We start from the raw sequence: 19562 nt of genomic DNA on the forward strand, positions 1-19562 counted from the left end.
TCTGAGTTGAAGAAACACCTGGCTCTATTCTTGGCTCTAAAACAGTCCTATACAGGTGCATTGGCTAAAATAGATTTAAGGCTTGGTAGATCAATGGCTACTGTAGTTGCCCACACAAAAGTTTACTAAGGCATGACAAAAGCAGACCTACAGAAACAGGCTGAAAGGCAAAGATGTGTCTGCAATGCTCAAAATATCCTTGGATGCAACTCTCCAAGGGATTGGCTAGCAAAGAGCATCCCTACAAGAGAGAAGTATACATCTTCACATTTTTCCTTCTTTGCAGACTAGTGCAAAATATCATAATGCTCTCTTCTCAGTCTACCCACAGGAACAAATGTTGCTTGTAAGCTGAATCTTGCTGAGATAAAAATCCATTGAAAAGATTTCAGAGGAACAGGATAGGAGAGACTTAATGAATTCAAGCGTAATGAATCTTACCCAGGGAATAAACAATGATAGACAGAGACTTTGATTCTGGCATGTGCTTTCTGCACTAGTGGACATTGCTTAAGGTTGCTTACCAGAGTTTCATTCTAGGAGTCTCTGAAATGATCAGTACCTGTTATTTTCATCAGCCTTACTAGAAAAAGTAAGGTAGTCTCAGATATTTAAAGCCAGCACTGGAGTGTCCAGAGATAAGTCATTTGTTTTGTATCCAGCTACTTCCACTTAAAACATGACTATGTCTGTGAGGTACTTGTGTATGCTATTACCAGAGACAGAGAAAAAAACCCTCAAATATTAAGAAGCTTTTTCTGAATGTCACAGGACCATGTGAACACAAAAGAATGTAAAACCAATGTCTTTTCAGCTCAGCATGTTAGTTACTGTGTCTCCAGTACTATTCAGCTCTAAGGTGCCTCTACTATTACTATGTTCATTAGAAAGTCTAGGGGGGAGCCAGTATCATTCAGCTCAAGGGTTTTGTGTAGCAGATCTCTAATGCTTTCACGACAAGACATTTTCAAAACTTTTGTTGTGTAGATGAAATAAAGATGACCTTTATGCTTTATTTTTCTCCATTCAAGGTCAACAGCAGTTCTGTGATCTACTGACAATGGCCCATGATGCCCATGGAGGATATCCCATTGCTCCCAATGCTTGATTGTCGCATTTCACTCTCCTCAGGGCCATAACTCACTCAAAGTTTCAGCATTTGAGAGTGATGGAACATCCCTGGAACAGATAAATCCATAAATCCTTCCAAGCTAACAAAAAATTGTCAGCTCTGTAGGAGTTTCTTCACAAGTCATGCTATAGTTTTCAGATTAATATGTGCATGTAACACAAGAAGGGGGGGAAGCAGATCACTGATAGGAGAAATCAGAGAAGTAATTTAAGGCTGGTTATTTTAATTTTCTATACTTTATTCACTGCTGTTCACTTTGAGGGAAGAAAATGTCATACAGGCAGACATCGCTTATTGTCCATGGTATCTGTATCTACAGCAGTCATGCCATTTGCAGTTGGTGCTGGGAAGTGCACTCTGAAGCACACGATTTATCCCAAAAGCAGCTGTATAATAACATCACGAACCAGACTTCAAAAGGACTGCCTATGGGAGTAGTGTATCAGTCACGTCATTCAGAGATGTATCTGCCGGTTTTAGCCACCAAAAGTTATTTCTGATAGCTCTGTAGAAAGATTTGTGTATCAGAGAGAGCTGAACTATGTTTAGGCTAGTGCATCATCTACAAATGGCTCAGCCACTGAAAGCTCCACCTTCCTGACTGACCAGAGCCCAGAATCTACCAGTACAAAGGAGGAAGGACTACCCTCCTTCAGTTACCATCTAAACTAGATGCTGGAGCTCGGTGGTACGTAAACCTCTCCTGGGGAGCCAGGCAGTCTGTTGGTGTAGGTTGTCAGCTACACAGCTTTTTCAGAAGCAAAACAGAAGACAGATTGAGATTGACAAAATGCTAACTGTAGGAACTCTCAGCTACACACCATAAAATTCTGTTTTGAAGTTTAACAAAGCTTTTCAAGTCTCATAACAAAAAGGTCTCCCATAGTTCTCAGAAGCTGTGGTTTATTTTGAAAAATAAATATATTAAAATGAAGTAGTTTTATTTGCATCTTATACTTTTAATAAGTGTGTTCACAAGTTCAAGAAAAAAAAAATCAGCCTTTTCAGCTATCTATTTTCAAAAGGAGAGCTTAGGAAGCTGTTTTTTTACTGCTGATTTTTCAGTGAAAACCTTTAAAATTTTAGTGCAATAGACTATTATCTCCTACATATTTTTCTTACATGCTGTATAATTTCACTTTTAATTTGGGTTGAAAATTATTTACGTCCTTTTGAGTTGTTCTACCTATAGATATTTAGAACTAGCAATGGTCTAATTTTAAAAAAGCTTGAGTATTTCTTTGATTAGTCAGTTTCTGCAAAGTGTTGGTTCTTATCCAAATCTGGCTGAACAGCAGTGAAATTTCCATGGCTTCTGAGGATGCAAAATAGGACTGGAAACCACAGAAAAGGCTGTTCTGCTTCCATTCCTGGTCTGCTCTACAGCAAAAGAAAGCACCTCATGTTACCCCTGTGCTGGAATAAAGAAAATACTAATTTTTTAGATAACTGTGTGTTAACCTATCTTTGATAGCAATATTGCATTTCTTTTCTCTGAGCCTTTATGGCACCTCTGATTATCTTAAGAGTAGTTACCATTATGTATATGATAGATATATGTATCAGGAACATCCCATGTTGACTCACAAGACCATATCCTATGTACTGTGCTCAGTAAAATAATGGTTATCATAAATATTTTCTCAAAATAGTGGGGTGAAAAGAGAGAAAATAAGGATAACCAGACAGTCAGATCATAACACACAGTCCCAAATAATGTAACAGAAACTTTTAAACAAAGAAATCTCTGCACAGAAAAGTCAAAACTTGTAGCTCCCATAATTACACTAATTAGCAAAAAGTCTCACAAAACCTTCAGCTTGATAATTCTGAGTAGAAAATAAAGCTGAAGGTATCTCAGTTTTGTCATGGATTAAATTGCAAGTGACAAAAGATGATCCAGTCCAGACAAGTGATCTGTAGTGACTTACTAGCTTAGCTCTAGTCAGCTCTTGATTTGTAGCAAAATCCATAGGTGAACAAAATCAAAAGAAATAGGGACTGCATTAAGCAAAGTTACATTTAATTTATATTTGGGAAGGGAGAGGAAAAATAAAGAATTTTTACCCTAAATTAATCCCTTTGCCTTCATGCACCTTTTTACGTGTTCATATGTCACCCTTTTCATATTGTATCTTTCATCTTCATTCCTCTGCCTTTAGCTAAATGTTGTGCAGTTCGCTGCCTTTTTGTCATTAAAACAACATGTAAGAGACAGCACTGCAGATAAACAGCAATACATGTCACCTGGTAAGTTGTGCTGTCACTGTGATGGAAAAAGACAAAACCTCATGTGTCCAAAATTAAGCAAAACATCTGAAAACATGTGAGGCTTACTGTTTCACCAAAGTGCAAACTTCAGAGGAGAGGGTGCAGCTGGGATGGGACAAGCGTGGCATCTATTGCTAGTGTTGGAGAAAGACTGAAAAACATTATGGCTCCCAGGACACAAATTGCAGCTGGAGGATTTCAGCTCCTGCAGCTGCAGCTGTGTAAGGCAGAGCCACTCGGTTTCTGTCTGGCAGAAGGATTCGTTACTCACACCAAATCATCCCCTTCCTGAGTTAGCTTGTGTGACATGCACAAGTAATTTGCATTAGTTGGATGTCTCATGGACCAAGCGTTCAAAGCTCACACAGGCACTAACACCAGATGCATTTAGCAAAACCTTGGTATTGTGATGGCAAAGCTGGTCGGCTACCTCAAATGAAACACATCCAGGTTTTCCTGCCTCTTGCCAGGAAAATTAAAATGAAAGCTACAGCTGTGGGGAGCGACAATGCTTTTCCTCTCCCTGGCACCTGTGAGGGGTGCTCTGCTTCCAGCCCCTCTGCTCCCCCCCACGTCCTCTGCTCCTTTCCCACAGAGAGATGTCCTGTCTTCTTGTACATCCTGACTATCCCTTCACCCCTACAGGGGCTGAAAGAAGGGATAATATTTGGGGAAGGACATCCTCCATGGTGAAGGCAGAGAGAGCAAAGTGAGAGTGATTAATTTAGGGAGCTTTGCATCTAGGAGGAGAAAAACTGCCCAAGGGGCATGATGTATGGTGGGGATTGGGCTGTCACTCCCAAAGCTGTAGCATCCACAGAGAGTTTGATAGCAACAGTTCCACATTCCCTAATGAAACACTTTTCAAGTTTTCTTTCCATAAGCAAACAAAGCAACTGTTTTGGAGAATTTTCAGGCTGATTCTTGACAGAAACAGATGTTGTAATATTAGGATTTCCCATGGGACAGATATTCCAGGGTTTGTTCCATTTTAAACACGGATAGAAAATAAAATTGAGCTGATATATGGTTTGCTTCTTCATAACTGTGCAGTGGTAGGTGGTTGGAGGATGTGCTAGACAGATGTTGCATGCTGCTGCAATGAATGTGAGACTTACTAGTATGGTTTTGGTTTTTGTCAGGGTTTTTTTTAATTAGTATTTAAATCTACCTCTTGTTCAATGCAAGAAACAATTACTTTGTGGATCTCTTTCATCACACAGCAGAGATTAAGGTTTGCTTTAGATAAACTAAGGCAATAGCTTCAAAATTTCCCCAGTATGACAGCTCTTGATTGGGAACTAGTAATGTGACCTGCTTTGAAACGCAGCTTGCAGCTTTTTTGAGTATATGCCTCGTTGTCATCAACAAGCTTAACCTGCTTCAGCAGAAGAGAGAAAATGGCACAATCCTTTCTCTAAGCAGGAAGGATTGTTCTTCTATGGCTTTTCCTGGGCTCTCTTTGCTTCTCTAAAAATATGGAAAGCTTCTGGACTGAAATAGTGTAAACAAAACAGGTAGAAAACAAGTTTTAACTTAGTGCAGATGTACACTTTTTCACTAACTGATGGACGTGAAGCTCAGCAAGCATGTTCATCCAGTCTTAACTAGGAACAGTATGGGGACCAGCAAACTGTCAGGAGGTGATTCCCCATAATGACTATCAAAGCTGGAAACTTCTCAGTGCCATGCAGTTGTAAAGTCATAGCTTGTCTGAGCCGAAGCACAATCCTGACTAAGTTCATAGTAAATGCATGTTCCCAAACATGTCATCAAAGTCCTGTTACTGTGACTAGTTACATACAAGGCATGCCAAGAAAGAAGAAAGAAGAAAAATGTCTACAGCACAATCCCACATACACACAATGAAAGAAGTGAGACAGCAAAAAGTCTTACTAAGACTCAGCTCAATACCAGCTTCAATAGTTGGATAACATCCAGTGACACTAAATGGACAGCTATGAAATAGCAAGAGATAAATAAGTGTGATCAGCCATAGCCACTGCAAAGTTACATCGGTTTGGACTAGAAGTTGTAGGACTTTGCCTGAGTTGGGAACCACGAGAAAACACATGTTACAATTCCACGCTACAGCAACATAAACCTTACCACTATTTCTGCTAACCAGGCCACGGGGCAGCTTTCCTTAGTTGCTTCTCTGTGTTACTACTTGTCTTATTTGGGTTTTTCAGGAAAGACCAGTCAGCTTTTATTCCTTTCACCTCTGGTTCAGCACCTCAGTGAGCACCTAAATCCTTGCCTGCAGTACAGCTAGCAACAGGAGGAAGATTTATATGCTGACAAACTAAGCCTGCTAAGGAAAAGGGACTTTGTTTGTTTGTTTGTTTGTTTGTGTGGAAATGCAAAGGCCAAATTCAAAAAGATTTATACTTGCTGGATAAAATGTGTCCTTTAAAGGTGTTAATATGAAGGTTAAAATCTCTTTTTCTGGAGTAAAGCTGTATCATTATTATTATTATTATTTTCTACACTAAAGCCAAAATACCAACCAAATTTTGCAGGAAGTTTTGTGTCAGTGTACTACTCCGAAGTGCTATTCTTTTCACTCCACTTGGATAACCAGCATATATGTAAACCTCAGTGAAACCAGTCATAAGCACCTGTGCTACCACACAATGAAATATAAAGAAAAATCTAGGAGAAAACCCAAATAGAGGCTGTTTAAGAACAATAAAAGGATTTACTCTGAAAAATGTTCCAGCTCTGGCATAATTAACTAATTAAATCACAGCCAATATAATTATCTACCATGAGAGAGCCTGAATGGGGAAAACAAAGAGAAGAGGTGAAACAAACAGCAATATTATGTTTTAATGGGAAAAATAAAAAAAAAAAACAAAAAAATAGCTAAAACCTCCTGTGCTTCCATTAGGTATCTTGTATAGCAAGGTCTTGCCACCTCTTCATCCCACTCCAACCTGGTGTGGTACAAAGGTTCAGTACTAAGCCCTGAAATGAGACTGTTGCAGTCCCTAAGCCTTTTGTTAACACTCTTCACAGGCATGAATCATTCACCTCACAAAAGACATTAGGGTTCCCAGAGAAAAAAAATAGCCATACATGTAGCCCTGTGTCCTTGATGTGGCTCATCTGCCTAAGCAGATCATACAAGACCCAAGCGTCTATTAGAGGCACTTCTGCACTGTTTTTCTACCAGAAAGATTGCAGCATCGCTACTGCCACTGAGGGTGTAGGAGGTTTGTTTGACTGTACCCAGAGAAGATGGGGCTGCTCAGTCAGCAGTCTGTGACAGCCATCGCAGGCACTATGGGGCCCTGGACGGGAGGAGCCAGGTTCTGAAGACGATTCCTTCCATGGTGGCCATTCCTTCTTCAGCCTGCTCAGAGCAGAGCACTGCCATGTCACTGACTGAAACAGCAACCAGAGGAGGCTGCAAAGATCAAGGGGTGGATGAGAGTAGCAGGGGTCCTCTTGGCTCCCTTCCCTGGTCAGCTTAGGTGAACATCTGGCTCCCTTTTAGGGGTGAAATGGGAGAGGCACAGAGAGACAGGCTGGTTACAAACTAGCTACCTTCATTCCTCCTCCCTTTTCCCATTGCCAAACATTGGCAATGCTGCCAAATTCCTCCCCATGACACTCCCACGCTGTGAACTTCTGCATGCAGAGAAGAGTGGGCACCATACTAGTGACCTATCCTTGCCCCATAGCAACCAAGCTGAAATTCTGCCTCTATATACTCAAAATTAGCAAGGTTCAAGTTAGTTTGGACACTGCAGCACAGAGTGCAGGGATGCTCAGCAACCTCTGCCATGTGTCTTTCTCATGCTACCTTTTGGAGATGAGATGCAGACGTCCCCCACCCTCCCAGCACTGGCAGAAGGACCGATTCGTCAAGCTTGACTCTCCGAGGCAATCTGCCAGACAACAGAGCTGCTGGTGGAGTGCTTTGATGCTGTCAGCTGCCCATATGTCTATCGGGCAGCTACTGCCTGTGCAATCCCCACTCCAAGAAGTATGCAAAGCACGGTTTGGGATATCTGCATAAGAACCAGTTCCACAGTACAAGCCGATTAAATAAACAAATAATTTTTAAACAGTTCTGGGTTGAGCAAACAGCTTTTTTTTTTTTTTTGGTCAAAATGGAGTAAACTATGAGGTAATATATATATTAAACATTTAAACCCAGGAAAATTCAAAATGATGCAAGGGGTGAGGGAGGACAGATGGGCAAATTCAGAACAAATTCACACCTAGTGCTGGCTGTTTCAAATCGTTCATCTCTGTAAATAAACTAATCTGTAAACCAGGAGCAGCTGAACAGAAGATGGTTATGGTGTAGCCTTACCTTGCTGTCTACTGGGACTTTTCAGCCATCCTGAAGCACGGCTGTAGCCTCTAATCAATAAGCCCTTTCTCATCCAAGGATGCCAAGCTAGGTACCTCTCTCTCTTGTTCAGCACCAGTGCAGCCTTCCCTATTGCTGAGGCACACAGGTGATTTTTCTTCCACTCTACAGTGCCCTCTGCCAAAGGCTGAAGCGAGTTCCCATTTCTTTTCTGGGCAGTGTCACTTGGTGAGATTGTCATCGAATGCTCTAGGACCTAATGTGATCATGCTGTGACTCTGAGACATCAGGAGGGCTGTGGCAATAGGGTCAATCAGCCTGCTGGCTGGGCTTCTTTTAATCTGCTATGAAAATCAGAACATTTCATTTTAAACACAGAAATTTCTCAATTGCATTATATTTTCAAGGTTTATTTAGTTTGCAGTACCAGCCTGTTATCCTAAGATGGGACTGGATTACCAAACCTTTGTGCTAGGTCGTATTACAGATTATTATGGATTACAGGGTACACATCTGTACTGCCTTAATATCAGACTGTCGAACAAGACACATGTGGGGGAAAAGGGTAATATGACAGTAAAATAACCCATATCATGTTTTCAAAGACGCCCATTGCATCCATCCTTCTTTACCATTAAAAATTTGAGATACATTTCTCCTGTTCCCTTTTAAGAACAAAAAAAAGGAAAAATTACTTTCTTGTAGTACAAACCTTCATTGAAAACCTACAAGAATAATACTCAAAAAATTACATGGATTATGAAGCTGATTTGTGCCTCAAGTTTTAAGTTCCTCAGCCTGTCTGAAATCTTCCTCTCATTCTTTCCTGACCAGAGCATTAACACAAAGATTACTCACCATCAACATCTCAATTAAAACCTCAAAATAAGTTTAAATGAGAAAAAAATTCACCATGAACTGGATCACCTGAAAACAGTGGTTTTTCCCTCGCTCTGAGTCTATATATTTTGCTCAGAAAATCTATCTATTATAGGCAAATAAAAAATAACCAGACTTGTAAGAGCTAATGAAAATGAAGATTTACTGTATAATTTATTTAGACTTGTATATCTTTCTTTTTTATTTTTTCCAGAGCTGTGTCTGTATTTTTCAAATGGTGAGTCTTAAGTCATTTCTCTAAGGATATAAGCTGTATCACTGCTATCGCATGTTAGGGTTAACCAGTGCAATCACTGTACAAAAAAGTACAGTTTTTCTGAAAACAACCTGAGCATACAAGCAGCAAGCCTGGTATGAGAGGGAGAGGGTATAACAGGAAATTCAAAGCAAGCAATTACATAGGTGAGTCTGCAGCTACAGCAGTGAAATAAGACACTAGACTTTGTGTAACTTTGAGTTATTCTGCCTTTGCCATCCTCCTTATCGTGTCTCATGGATTTGATAGAAGAAATTAAACATAATTTCTTGCATGAACCCCCAAACAATGCCTGCAGTCAGAGCTCAACCATTCAGTACTGGAGAGACAAGGAGTACAAAGAACCTTCTGCAGGAGGAACAGATGCCCTTCTCCAAGTCCCTCCTACCAAAAATCTAAAACAAAGACAGCTTTGAAATCAGTAAAAAGGCTTCCTGTGACTTCAGATAGGAGCTGTATGGGGTAGGGTGTCAGATGGCTGGGGAGGTAGGAGCTGCCAAGGCACCCTGCTTCACCTACCCACAGCCTGGAGCTTGCGCGTGAGCAAGTGGGAGCTAAGTTAAGCAGAATGATCTCAAACCAGCACAGCAAATTTGAGACACTCAATATGTTTTAGGAAAACAATAAGCTTTTAAGCCTCTACTTTGCATTTATAACTCTCTCGTAAAACACTTGTGGATAAAAATAAAAAATCCTCTTCTTCAAGCAGGCAGTTTTCAGTCACTACTTTTATTATAGGGTCATCTGGAATGAGATTTCTTAGTAGTTTGGAGATTGCCTGGATTGCTAGTGTACCAGTTAAAATGAAGGGTAAAGTGAGGAGAGGGAGGAAGTTCTCAGGTACAAATTTAGAAAGGCTAGGAGTAGTTGTCACACTTTGTGGTCACTGATACTTTTTCCATATATCTTAAAAGGATCCAGATGTCAGTAGCTGTGAGCCAAAATGAGGAAGGGGTTAGAGTGGATCTCTGACACCACCTGGAACTCAACAGATCAGCACTGGAGAGGCAAGGAGTACTGGGAACCTGCTGCAGGCATCAGCTGAAGAAGTGAAAACTCAGTCAGGTGGAGCATCTTGGGTACTTAAATGTGCATTACATATACAAACTATGGAGGAAATCAAGGCTCATTTTTTTTTCACTATTCCTTTAAGGAGCTGACACCTCTGTTGTATACGTACATGCTTACAGTGAAGCCCTGATCCAAGTCTGATGTTATTCCCCAAGTCAGATTTATAACCCATATTTAGCAACGCAAGATTTTCAGGCTGAACCAAAGCCTATCGAAACCAATGGTGCGTACTTATTTCTGAGGGCTTTGAGTCAAACTTTCAATCAAGCGTTTGATCAGTTAACATTTGTAACTATCAGTGCTAACTATTATTACTTTGCATGACTACAAATGACATGGGAGGTTGTTCCTGTTAAGCAGCCAGCAAGTGACAACAGTTTTTTTTGCACAGAGCAGCACATGAACTGCTATAAGACTGCCCTAGATTTAAAATAGGAAAGATAGTGGTAATTCTGCAGCTGTGTGCTGGCTTCTTAATATTCAGGAACAGTATGAATCTGAATATTCTAAAACTTTTCGTTTAGACATCAGATTATTGACTCACCTGAAGCTTAATCAAAATCTTATTTCAATAGTTCATTCTGACATTAGATGTGTAGCTGGATAATGAACTGATGGGTGTGGACAGCTCCTGGCTTTTGGGTTTGGAGCAGCTGAGAGAGGGGATGCAGCAGATGTTATGGGCAAGCATAAGTTCATCCCGAATTCCCCTCAAGTAAAAATACTGAGCCTTTGGTGAGCTAAATAAATAATTAGCAGCAGAGATAAAACAGGACTACTGCTGTCTTATGCTGAAAACGGATTCTGGTTTCCTTTCCACCCACTGCACCACCCCTGATTGTGATGGGGTTACTTCCCAGCATCACAACAAAGGCTGAGATGAGAATCAGGCTCTTTGCCTTTGTATTCAGCTCCTGAGGCAGAGCTCGGGGGTAGAGCTTTAGCATATAAACTCTCCACATACCTCACTAAACGTTATTGGACAGTTGTTAAACTTTAAAGGAAATGGTAATGTCTCCAAGCCAGCAAAAGGTGGGTGCTGTCCTGCCCGTCTCTGCTCCGCTGAGGCTGAGGCAGTGTGGCAGCAGGAATGCAAGCACCCTCTCACATGCTCTCACACAGGGGGAACATATCTCCTGTTGCGATAAGCGGCCATTTTGTAATTTTACTTTCTGTGGCAGTTTTCAAGCAAGAAAATATTAGTCTGGGTACTGCCTGCTTGATCTGCCTCTGCTTGTGATGAACTGGACTGACTCCCACCAATGGATTCTCATCAGTTTCTGTACAAGAACCAAGTGGATGACAGTTTGTCACAATAATCTAGAATGACTTTAGTGACAATGTTAAGACGTACATCTACATTAAATCTTGCTTATTTACACTTTTTTTTTACATTTATATTTCATATTTTCTATTTCTACTTTGCACTTCATTATCTGGAGATACACATGATTTCTGTCATTTTCTCTGCAACTTCTTTCCTATTCTTCAAAGGTTTCTTATATTGCAAATGGAGAAAAAAAAAGAAAAAAGAAAAAAGCACAAGCAAACAAACAAACAACGTTAAAATAGCATTTATCCCTGTATTTCTCCCATTACAAGACAGAATAAAAAAAAAAGACTAGATGAAAATCTTTTCAGCAGAAGTAAATAACACTCCATAGTCCCAGAATACCTGCTTCTGTGAAGCAGCTTCTTCATTATGTCTGATGCCTTTCAGCAAACTTGTGCTTGCTAAGGGTCCTCTAGAAGTCAGTGCACACTACTGCTGCAAACCTCTCAAATGACCTGAAGTACCAAAGGTCCACATTAGACTTTCCCCCGCTCTGCTTATATAAATTTTGCTTCCCGTTGATACTGTGACTTCATTTTTTTATTTTTATACAGTTGCTGTTTCAACTTGTCAAATACAAATTATTAATAAATGATGATTAATGTCTTCATGTGATGTCCTCTCTCCCAGTGGTTGTTTTATTCATTGGTTAAATATATAAATGCTTTGACCAAATCAAGGTTTGTATCCTGGATACAATGCAAGAGGAATAGCTCGGCTCACGAGTTGAGGCTGAGAAGGGGTTTTTGCACCAGTTGTGAGCCATGGAGGAAGGTCAGTGCCTAGATAGGTTGGAGACAAAGGTGAAACTGAAAAAGGGGTACAAGAGTGGCAGGCTTTTACCCATAAGTCTTCATCTGTATGAATGCACTGTCCAAATCACAAGTAAGGATACACGTTTAGGCCTTTTGGAATAAATGAATCTTCTGCCTTTTCTGAAATTACCAGAACTATGTATTTCTAACTTTCCTCAGAGAAAAAAGAAATAATTATTCTGTACTTCAGCATTAGCCTGTTGAAAGTATTTGCCCTAACAACAACAGGGCAGGGCTTCCTTAGTTTCAGTCTTTCATTACTTCCTACCTAGCTTAAACTATCCATGAGTGCAAGCACCAAAGATATATTTTTGGCCATAAAATGGAGTTGCATTATCACCTGACTGCCAAACAGCAGCTAATATTTAACTGAGAGGTGACAGGGTAGTGATGGTTGGTGGAGAGATCTCTGTTCAGCGAGTCTGTAAAGCACTTGCTGTAAAAGGAGCTGTATAAGTGTAAATCATTATTATATTGTTTAAGTAATCAAATCTGTGACACCTTTGTTTAAATAGACTGGAGATGGGGAGCCATTTATTCATATTTTAATGCTTAGATTGCCTACTACATAAAATATATATGGAAAAAATAAGCTTTCAGAGATATTTAAAATACTTTTTTTTCCCCCAGTGCTGAATTTATAAGCTAGGGAGACTATAGTGCTACAGTAATTCTTAATTCGTGCAGTTGTTTTTATCACTTTTAGTATGAAATACCACAAAATAATACAGAACTAAATTTCTTATAAATCTAATGGAAGCGTTGCACTTCAGATGCACATTTTTAAGTGACTGCATCATTGCTTTAATTCAAAACACAGCCAGCAGGCTCAGTATGACCTGGGAAGTTCTACAAAACACTTGCAGATTTATTCATCTTTTGAAATAGTGGTGAATTTATATATTACACCAATGCCCGATGGCCAAAACTGAGATTTGGTCCCACATCATGTAGGGTGCTCTACACATAAAAAAGACACGATCTCTGTCCCCAGATGCTTTACTTGAATTCAAGTGCTGCAGTTATGTAATGCTCTATCTTAATCATTCATGACTATCCCTGTTGCTGCAGACTACACAATAACTTCAAAGCAACAGCCTCCCTATTAATTTATTTCTGTTCTTGATTCTACAATATTTTTTGATGTGTTTATCCCTAGGCAAGCACTGTCACCCCAGGTTACAGATGGGAAACTGAGGTCCAAAGAAACTATTTTCCAGATTTTTATATTTCAGTTCAATCCCTTTTTCAAATTGAATTAAGTATGCCAGTGTCTAAGTTGAACTGGTATAAATCTGATGCTCTTAAACACTTTTGACTACGAGTGCAATGTTCATGAAAAATTCTTAGCAGAGAAAGCAGCAAACTTTTGTCTTTTGTGCATACATTTCTTACTGGTAAGGCAAGATTCCTTCAAGCCAAATACTGCCACTGTGCCTCAGTCTTGACATACTGACATATCTTAAAAGTATATTAAGTGCCCATCATTTTAGCAGCTAAGCAGTATCACATCCCATTTAGCATACACACAGCATTTTATAGAGCAGAGTGCCGTAGAAATCCTTTTCCCTTAGGTTTTTCTACATGCTCATTGCAGTGACATGCATCTGACCAATTAAAGCAAAACAGCTTTAGTTAATTAACTCTAAGGGACTGAGTGGTTCCCTGGCTGAAAGTCATAAGAGCTGGTTTTGGTATTATGAGTGTCACTGATTAACTCCCAGATGCTGGACCATTCACTTCATCTTTCTATGCTTCATTTTTCCCTGATGCAATATGTAGAGAAATAAAATTTGTTTTCTTTGGTGAAGTGCTTTTGAAAGCTGTGAATGAAAACAGCTATGCATCATCAATGGATATGCAAAAAGGCCTGATGGGAGATTTATGGAAATAGCACTGCCCTTGCTGTGCTTCTGGAAAATGGAGTCACAACCAAGTAAAACAACAAAGGCCCAGAACCTCACTGGGAACAGAATAAGAATTTAGAGTTGTCTGGCAACTTGACAGCTCCTTATTCCTCCAGACCAGTCTAGCAATATAGCATCTTTCTCTCATTTCTGCCCATGGCACCTGATTCTTACCCTTCCAGGTACCAGATTGCATGTCTTTGCTTCTGCATTGTTCATTTTATTTGCCCTGGCCATCCCCATTCTGCTCAGCAAATCAACGCATTCAATCACTTCCAACACCTGACAACCTCTGTTAATATCTCCTTCTGGTTGCAAGGATATTCCTGTTCTCTGGGCCAAATTAACTGTACAGTGTCATATGACCATAGACATACTGAGTATTTTTTCAGACTTCCACTGGGCTCAAATTCTTAAATACTGTTGAGTTTTTGCCAAAAGGTTTGCCTCAGGAAAAACTGACACTAGCATATTTTCTTTCATTCTATTCCTATTACTCTATCATTACTTTGTTTTATCTTATCCTTTCATTCTACAGAGCTCCACATAGTTGCAAGACCCAAAACTAACATATAAGTTTCATACTATGTTAGTCAGAACAAAGCAAATAATTTGCACCTTCTAATTGATTTGATTACTTAAACATATTTTTATAGTTGAGAAATGGAAGTGAACAGAACTGAATTTACCCCAGACCTTTTCAGTATTTGAATAGATATCCTTTTAAAAAATGTTCTTTGGATTTACTGTTCAAAATTCCTACTTTTGGCAGAGTGACTGAGTTTGGAGTAGCTAAATAAATAACTTTATTATTTCTGTTCTACAAATGATTGAGATAAAAGTATTTCTGACACAAAATTTTGTCCATGTCAACTAAAGTTGACATTCAGTTCTGAAAACAACTTTAAAATTAGATTTCATTGTAGGCGACAGGTGAGTGAAAAATGTTGCATTAGCATTTACCACCTCTCATTTTGACTTTCTCAGGCTGAAGAAAATTACATTATGGTAAAGAAGAAAAAATCAAGGTCTGGTCTGGGATCTGGAGGCTGTGACTTAACTGGTACCTCAGCTCTCATTGTAGTCTAGAGGTCAGCAGATAATCATCTCAAACCTACTGAGGAAATTAATGGTTTTGACTTTGTTTTGGCCAGAGTTTGTAAACAAATTAGAGTCAAAACCCATATCCCTTTATCCCTCTACCAGATCCAGCTTTTCTTTAGTAGTTTCAGTAAACTTACAGACCTGTAGGAGTTTTTGTGTTTGGTTATATTTTGCCCTGAGATTCTGACTTCTACTGGTGTCTCACATATATCCAAAGTCAGACCTCAGCTCAATGCATCTGATACTGTTGCCTCTGCAATAAAAAGGCAGGAAAAGGTGGTTTCCAGGGACTCGTTAGCATGAACACACTACATCAATCATTCTTCTAGGACAGAAGGAAAAAATAGTAATACTGCTTTCCAGTTCTGTTAAACAGTTTCCTACACATTTTTAATGCCTAACATTTATTGCCTCTTTCTTCTTCAGTTAGGTTCACTGCAAGAAAGACTTTTGCTTTACATCATTAGAAGTTGGAGGAGTTGTAGAACTGGAGAAGCATAATGAACGGGCTTGCTTTTGAAATTATCTCTATCTCTTCTTGGATTTAATATGGTATAAAACATTAAATACTCCAAAGCTGTCAGTCATTACAGTTGTGTAAAACAGATGTTAGTGAAGTAAGAAATGAGCTTTTTCATATAGGTAAAAAATCTCTTGCTAACAACCCTGAATCTTGAATCACAGAATAATTAGAGCCTATGTTATGGGTAGACAGCACAAACTTCCTCCCATGTCGCTTCCTCTCTCAGTAGTATGTTTCAATCCCACCTACAGGAGGTGGAAAGGGAAACTTCTGACTTCTAGCCTGTCAAGTTTTTCTTTCTTTGTTAAGCCTAGTAAGGAGGCTACCAAATGCAGTACCATTTTTTCCTAAATTGGAAATTTTACAGAAAACAACTGTTGTTACAGGATAAATACTATGGGGATTTGTAATGTATGACTTAGAAAAGTGATGAATAGACCAACAGATAAACTGACAGACACAAGGTAAATTTATCAGACACCGCTAATGTTACTGGTAGAAGTGCTACCTCAGTTCAAAGTCAAATCACTGACTTAAGTGTAAAAGATGTCATACTCTACTTTCCTCTCCCTGCCATCATCAGGATACAAAGTAGCAATTACACTTACCTATAAATCAGGACTTCATCATCCGAGCAATTATACTGCAGCTGATACATTTTTACCCGAGGGGCCGACTTGCTCACCGTCCACTTGACCAAAGCTGAGGTAGTGGTCACCTCTGACACCAGGACAGCCCTTTCTGGTGGGCCTTTTGTTTCTCCACGATTAGACTTGCTGGAGCTGGTGATGTCTGAGAGCCTGGATTTTGGTGGGGCTGCTCGGCCTGTGCCATTGCTGAGATGAGGGAGCTGAACAATTGAGAGCTCAATTGTTGCAGTGGACTCTCCAGCAGCGTTGGCTGCTATGCATGTGAAAGTTCCATAATCCTTGGAGGTGGTGATGAGGATATCTAAGGTGCCATTGTCATAGACAGCTGTCCTTGAAGAGTTCCCAATGAGACGGTCATCAGGGGCCACCCAATGAATGATGGGGGTGGGATCCCCAATGGCTTTGCATTTCAGTGTGGCAGTTTGCCCTTCTAAAACCAGCAACTTGTGAGTATGTTGTGTAATAAGAGGAGGCTCACAAACAAATTCTTCCTCCCGTACATACCAGAAATACCTTCCCTTTAGACCAGGTGGAGAAGCACAAGTTTCCATATCGTCATCTCTGTCAAGTCGCCTTAACCACAGTAGTTCGCAATTGCAATGCAGTGGGTTGCCCCCAAAGCTGAGAGACAATGGTGGAGAAAAAGGGGTCACGGCTAATGGAATTACTTGAGATCTAGCAAATATGGGGTCAGGAGGGAGTTTCTGAAGTCTGTTAGACGTTAGGTCCAATCTGGCCAATTTCTGAAGATCTGCAAACGTCCCCTCTGTAATATAATCTATCAAGTTATGATCCAAACTGAGCTGATGCAAGTTTATCATCTTCCTTATAGATTCCCAGGGAATGCTTCGGAGGTTATTGTAGGAAAGGTCTAAGTCTTCCAATGTCAGTAAAAAATCCTCAAAGGCTTCATCAGAGATGCTGCTTAGCTGGTTGTTGTTTAAAATTAAATGCTGAAGGTTAATTAAGCCTCTCAAAATATCCTCTCCAATGTCAGGCAGCCTGTTACTGTCCAGATGTAAAGACCGAAGGCTCTCCAAGTCAGTGAAAGAGTAGGGCTGTATGTAACTGATGGTGTTTCTGGACAAAGTAAGATCAACAAGTCCAGACATATTGGCAAAATCCTGTCTGCTGATATTAATAATGAAGTTGCCTCCAAGACGGAGTTCAACAGTCCTTCGATCTATGTCTAGTGGCACAAAAAGGAGACCCTTGGAAGGACACAAAGTTCCCAGAGACTCAGACAGGTTCTGACAGACACAATATTTGGGACAAGCATTGACCATGACAGCCATTCCAAACACCAGGATGCTGCAGAGCAATTTTTCCATGGTAAATCACGCAACAGTACCTGCAAGAAATGAAAAGAGTTACAAGGAACATCAGCAGTTATGATATAGCTACCTTTCCTCTTATGTTCTACCTAACATCTACCTCTAGAGAGACTTCACAGTGCCTTCTTTCAGGAGTCACACCTAAAGCAATCAGCATCCTGGGATAGGAAAGTTAAGTGTTACAGCAACAAATTTCTTCATACAACACATTTCTTAAAAAAAAAAAAAAAGGTGGTTTTGGTTCCAAATCTGAATGGAATAGGAATTGTGGGTGCTTGTGCCTGGTAATAATATATTGTGACTACCAATTTTCTTATTACAGATTTATAATTTTTACTTGGTAGCTGGTAGAGGAAAGATTCTGCTGTCAAATTGCATGGCTTACTTAAAAAACTGAAATATTTCATTTGGAATAATGCCTGTTTCTTTGATGGTAGAAGCTGTCTTATAGTAATTACATACTGCGGCATAATAATTTGGAATTAGTCTTAGGGTTGAAAGAGTTGATTTTATGGATAAAAATAACTGCATATTTATCCTTCAGTAATGTGGTTAATAATGACCATGTAATTATCTGCCCAGTTCCTGGGCAAGTCAGTTCACTTGCCCAGCCATAATAAAATTCATGACAGGCAGCATTAGAAGCAGAAATTGCTTGCATAATCATCACCTGCATGCACCCTGAACTCAGCCAACCTATGGGAAGGATGACATTATCTACCTCCAAAGAGAAGAGATGCAGGGGAAACCTGTGTTACCTTAGGCTCCTGACAAGTTTTCTGATGCCTTCATACTCCCATGCTGTAATCCTATCTGTTGTATTGACAGCAAGGTTCTTGTCTGTGTCCACAGCCCTTGCATCCTGCCCATTTGTTTTTGCAGCATTATCTCTCCCTTTTTTCAGCTCTCACATGCTTTTCCAGTTTGAGCTCTAAGGGACATCCATTTGAAGAACAAACAAAATGTTTTTACAGGCTGACTCAAAGAGCTGATTGTGGCTGGAAGAAGTTGCATCCCTGCTTAAGTTTTGAGAATATCTTCTAACATAGGTTCACTGACCTTCTTCCTACAGGTGCAGAACATAGGTAAACTTGTTCTCTTTGTGTCTCTACCTTGCCCTGACCCTCGTTCTCCCACTGAGGAAAGGGTAGGCTGACAAAAAGTTATACTTTTGTAAGTGCTTTTTTGCCAAGATGGTGTGCTGTAGTTTCCAAGCCCCTCACTTGGGGCAGTAGCTACAGGCACAATTCAGGCTATAATTTCCAGCACTTATGTCTCAAGAGCAGTCAAGACACAGTAAGTGTCTGAGGAAAAACTTCTTTACTGTGAGGGTGACAGAGCACTGGAACAGGCTGCCCAGAGAGGTTGTGGAGTCTCCTTCTCTGGAGACATTCAAAACCCGCCTGGACGCGTTCCTGTGTGACCTAGTCTAGGTGATCCTGCTCTGGCATGGGGGGTTGGACTGGATGATCTTTTGAGGTCCCTTCCAACTCCTAATATTACGTGATTCTGTGAAGTAATGAGATGCCCTCATGCTTCAACAATTGCCCCTCCAGTGCCTAAGCAGTGGATGGCAGACAGTCACCTGTGCCTAAGCTGGTTGTATTACTGCTGTATGCATGATGCGATAATACACAGTGTCTCATAATGACCCCAGTAATTAGTACTCCAAGGCCGCTCAAACTTGAGCAAACACATGACGCAAGAAATACATTTCACAAAAAAGTCACATTGCAATAATTTACACATCATCACACAGCTGAAATGACAGTTACGCAGTTGTCATAATAATTAAAAGAAATTATAAAGGTTAGTTATTAATCCCCCAGTAATACATCAAATACAAAACAAAATCTATCACTTAAGTAATTTTTTAAAATTCTTTAAACAGGTTTTGCTCCACCTCCCTGTGAAAAGAATGAATAATATAATATCTATT

General features: G+C 40.0%; 1 protein-coding gene across 1 annotated transcript in view; it reads right to left on the minus strand.

Moving 5' to 3' along the window:
- LRFN2 (leucine rich repeat and fibronectin type III domain containing 2) overlaps positions 1-17620 on the minus strand; it is a 33368-nt gene extending 15748 nt beyond the window's left edge. Inside the window, exon 1 of the mRNA XM_010182178.1 lies at positions 16248-17620. Within this exon, the coding sequence (XP_010180480.1) occupies positions 16248-17620 (1373 nt within the window). The remainder of the gene's footprint in view (positions 1-16247) is intronic.
- Positions 17621-19562: the final 1942 nt, after the last annotated feature.

The sequence above is a fragment of the Mesitornis unicolor genome, unplaced genomic scaffold (assembly GCF_000695765.1).
Source record: "Mesitornis unicolor isolate BGI_N332 unplaced genomic scaffold, ASM69576v1 scaffold50713, whole genome shotgun sequence".
Taxonomy (NCBI): Eukaryota; Metazoa; Chordata; class Aves; order Mesitornithiformes; family Mesitornithidae; genus Mesitornis; species Mesitornis unicolor.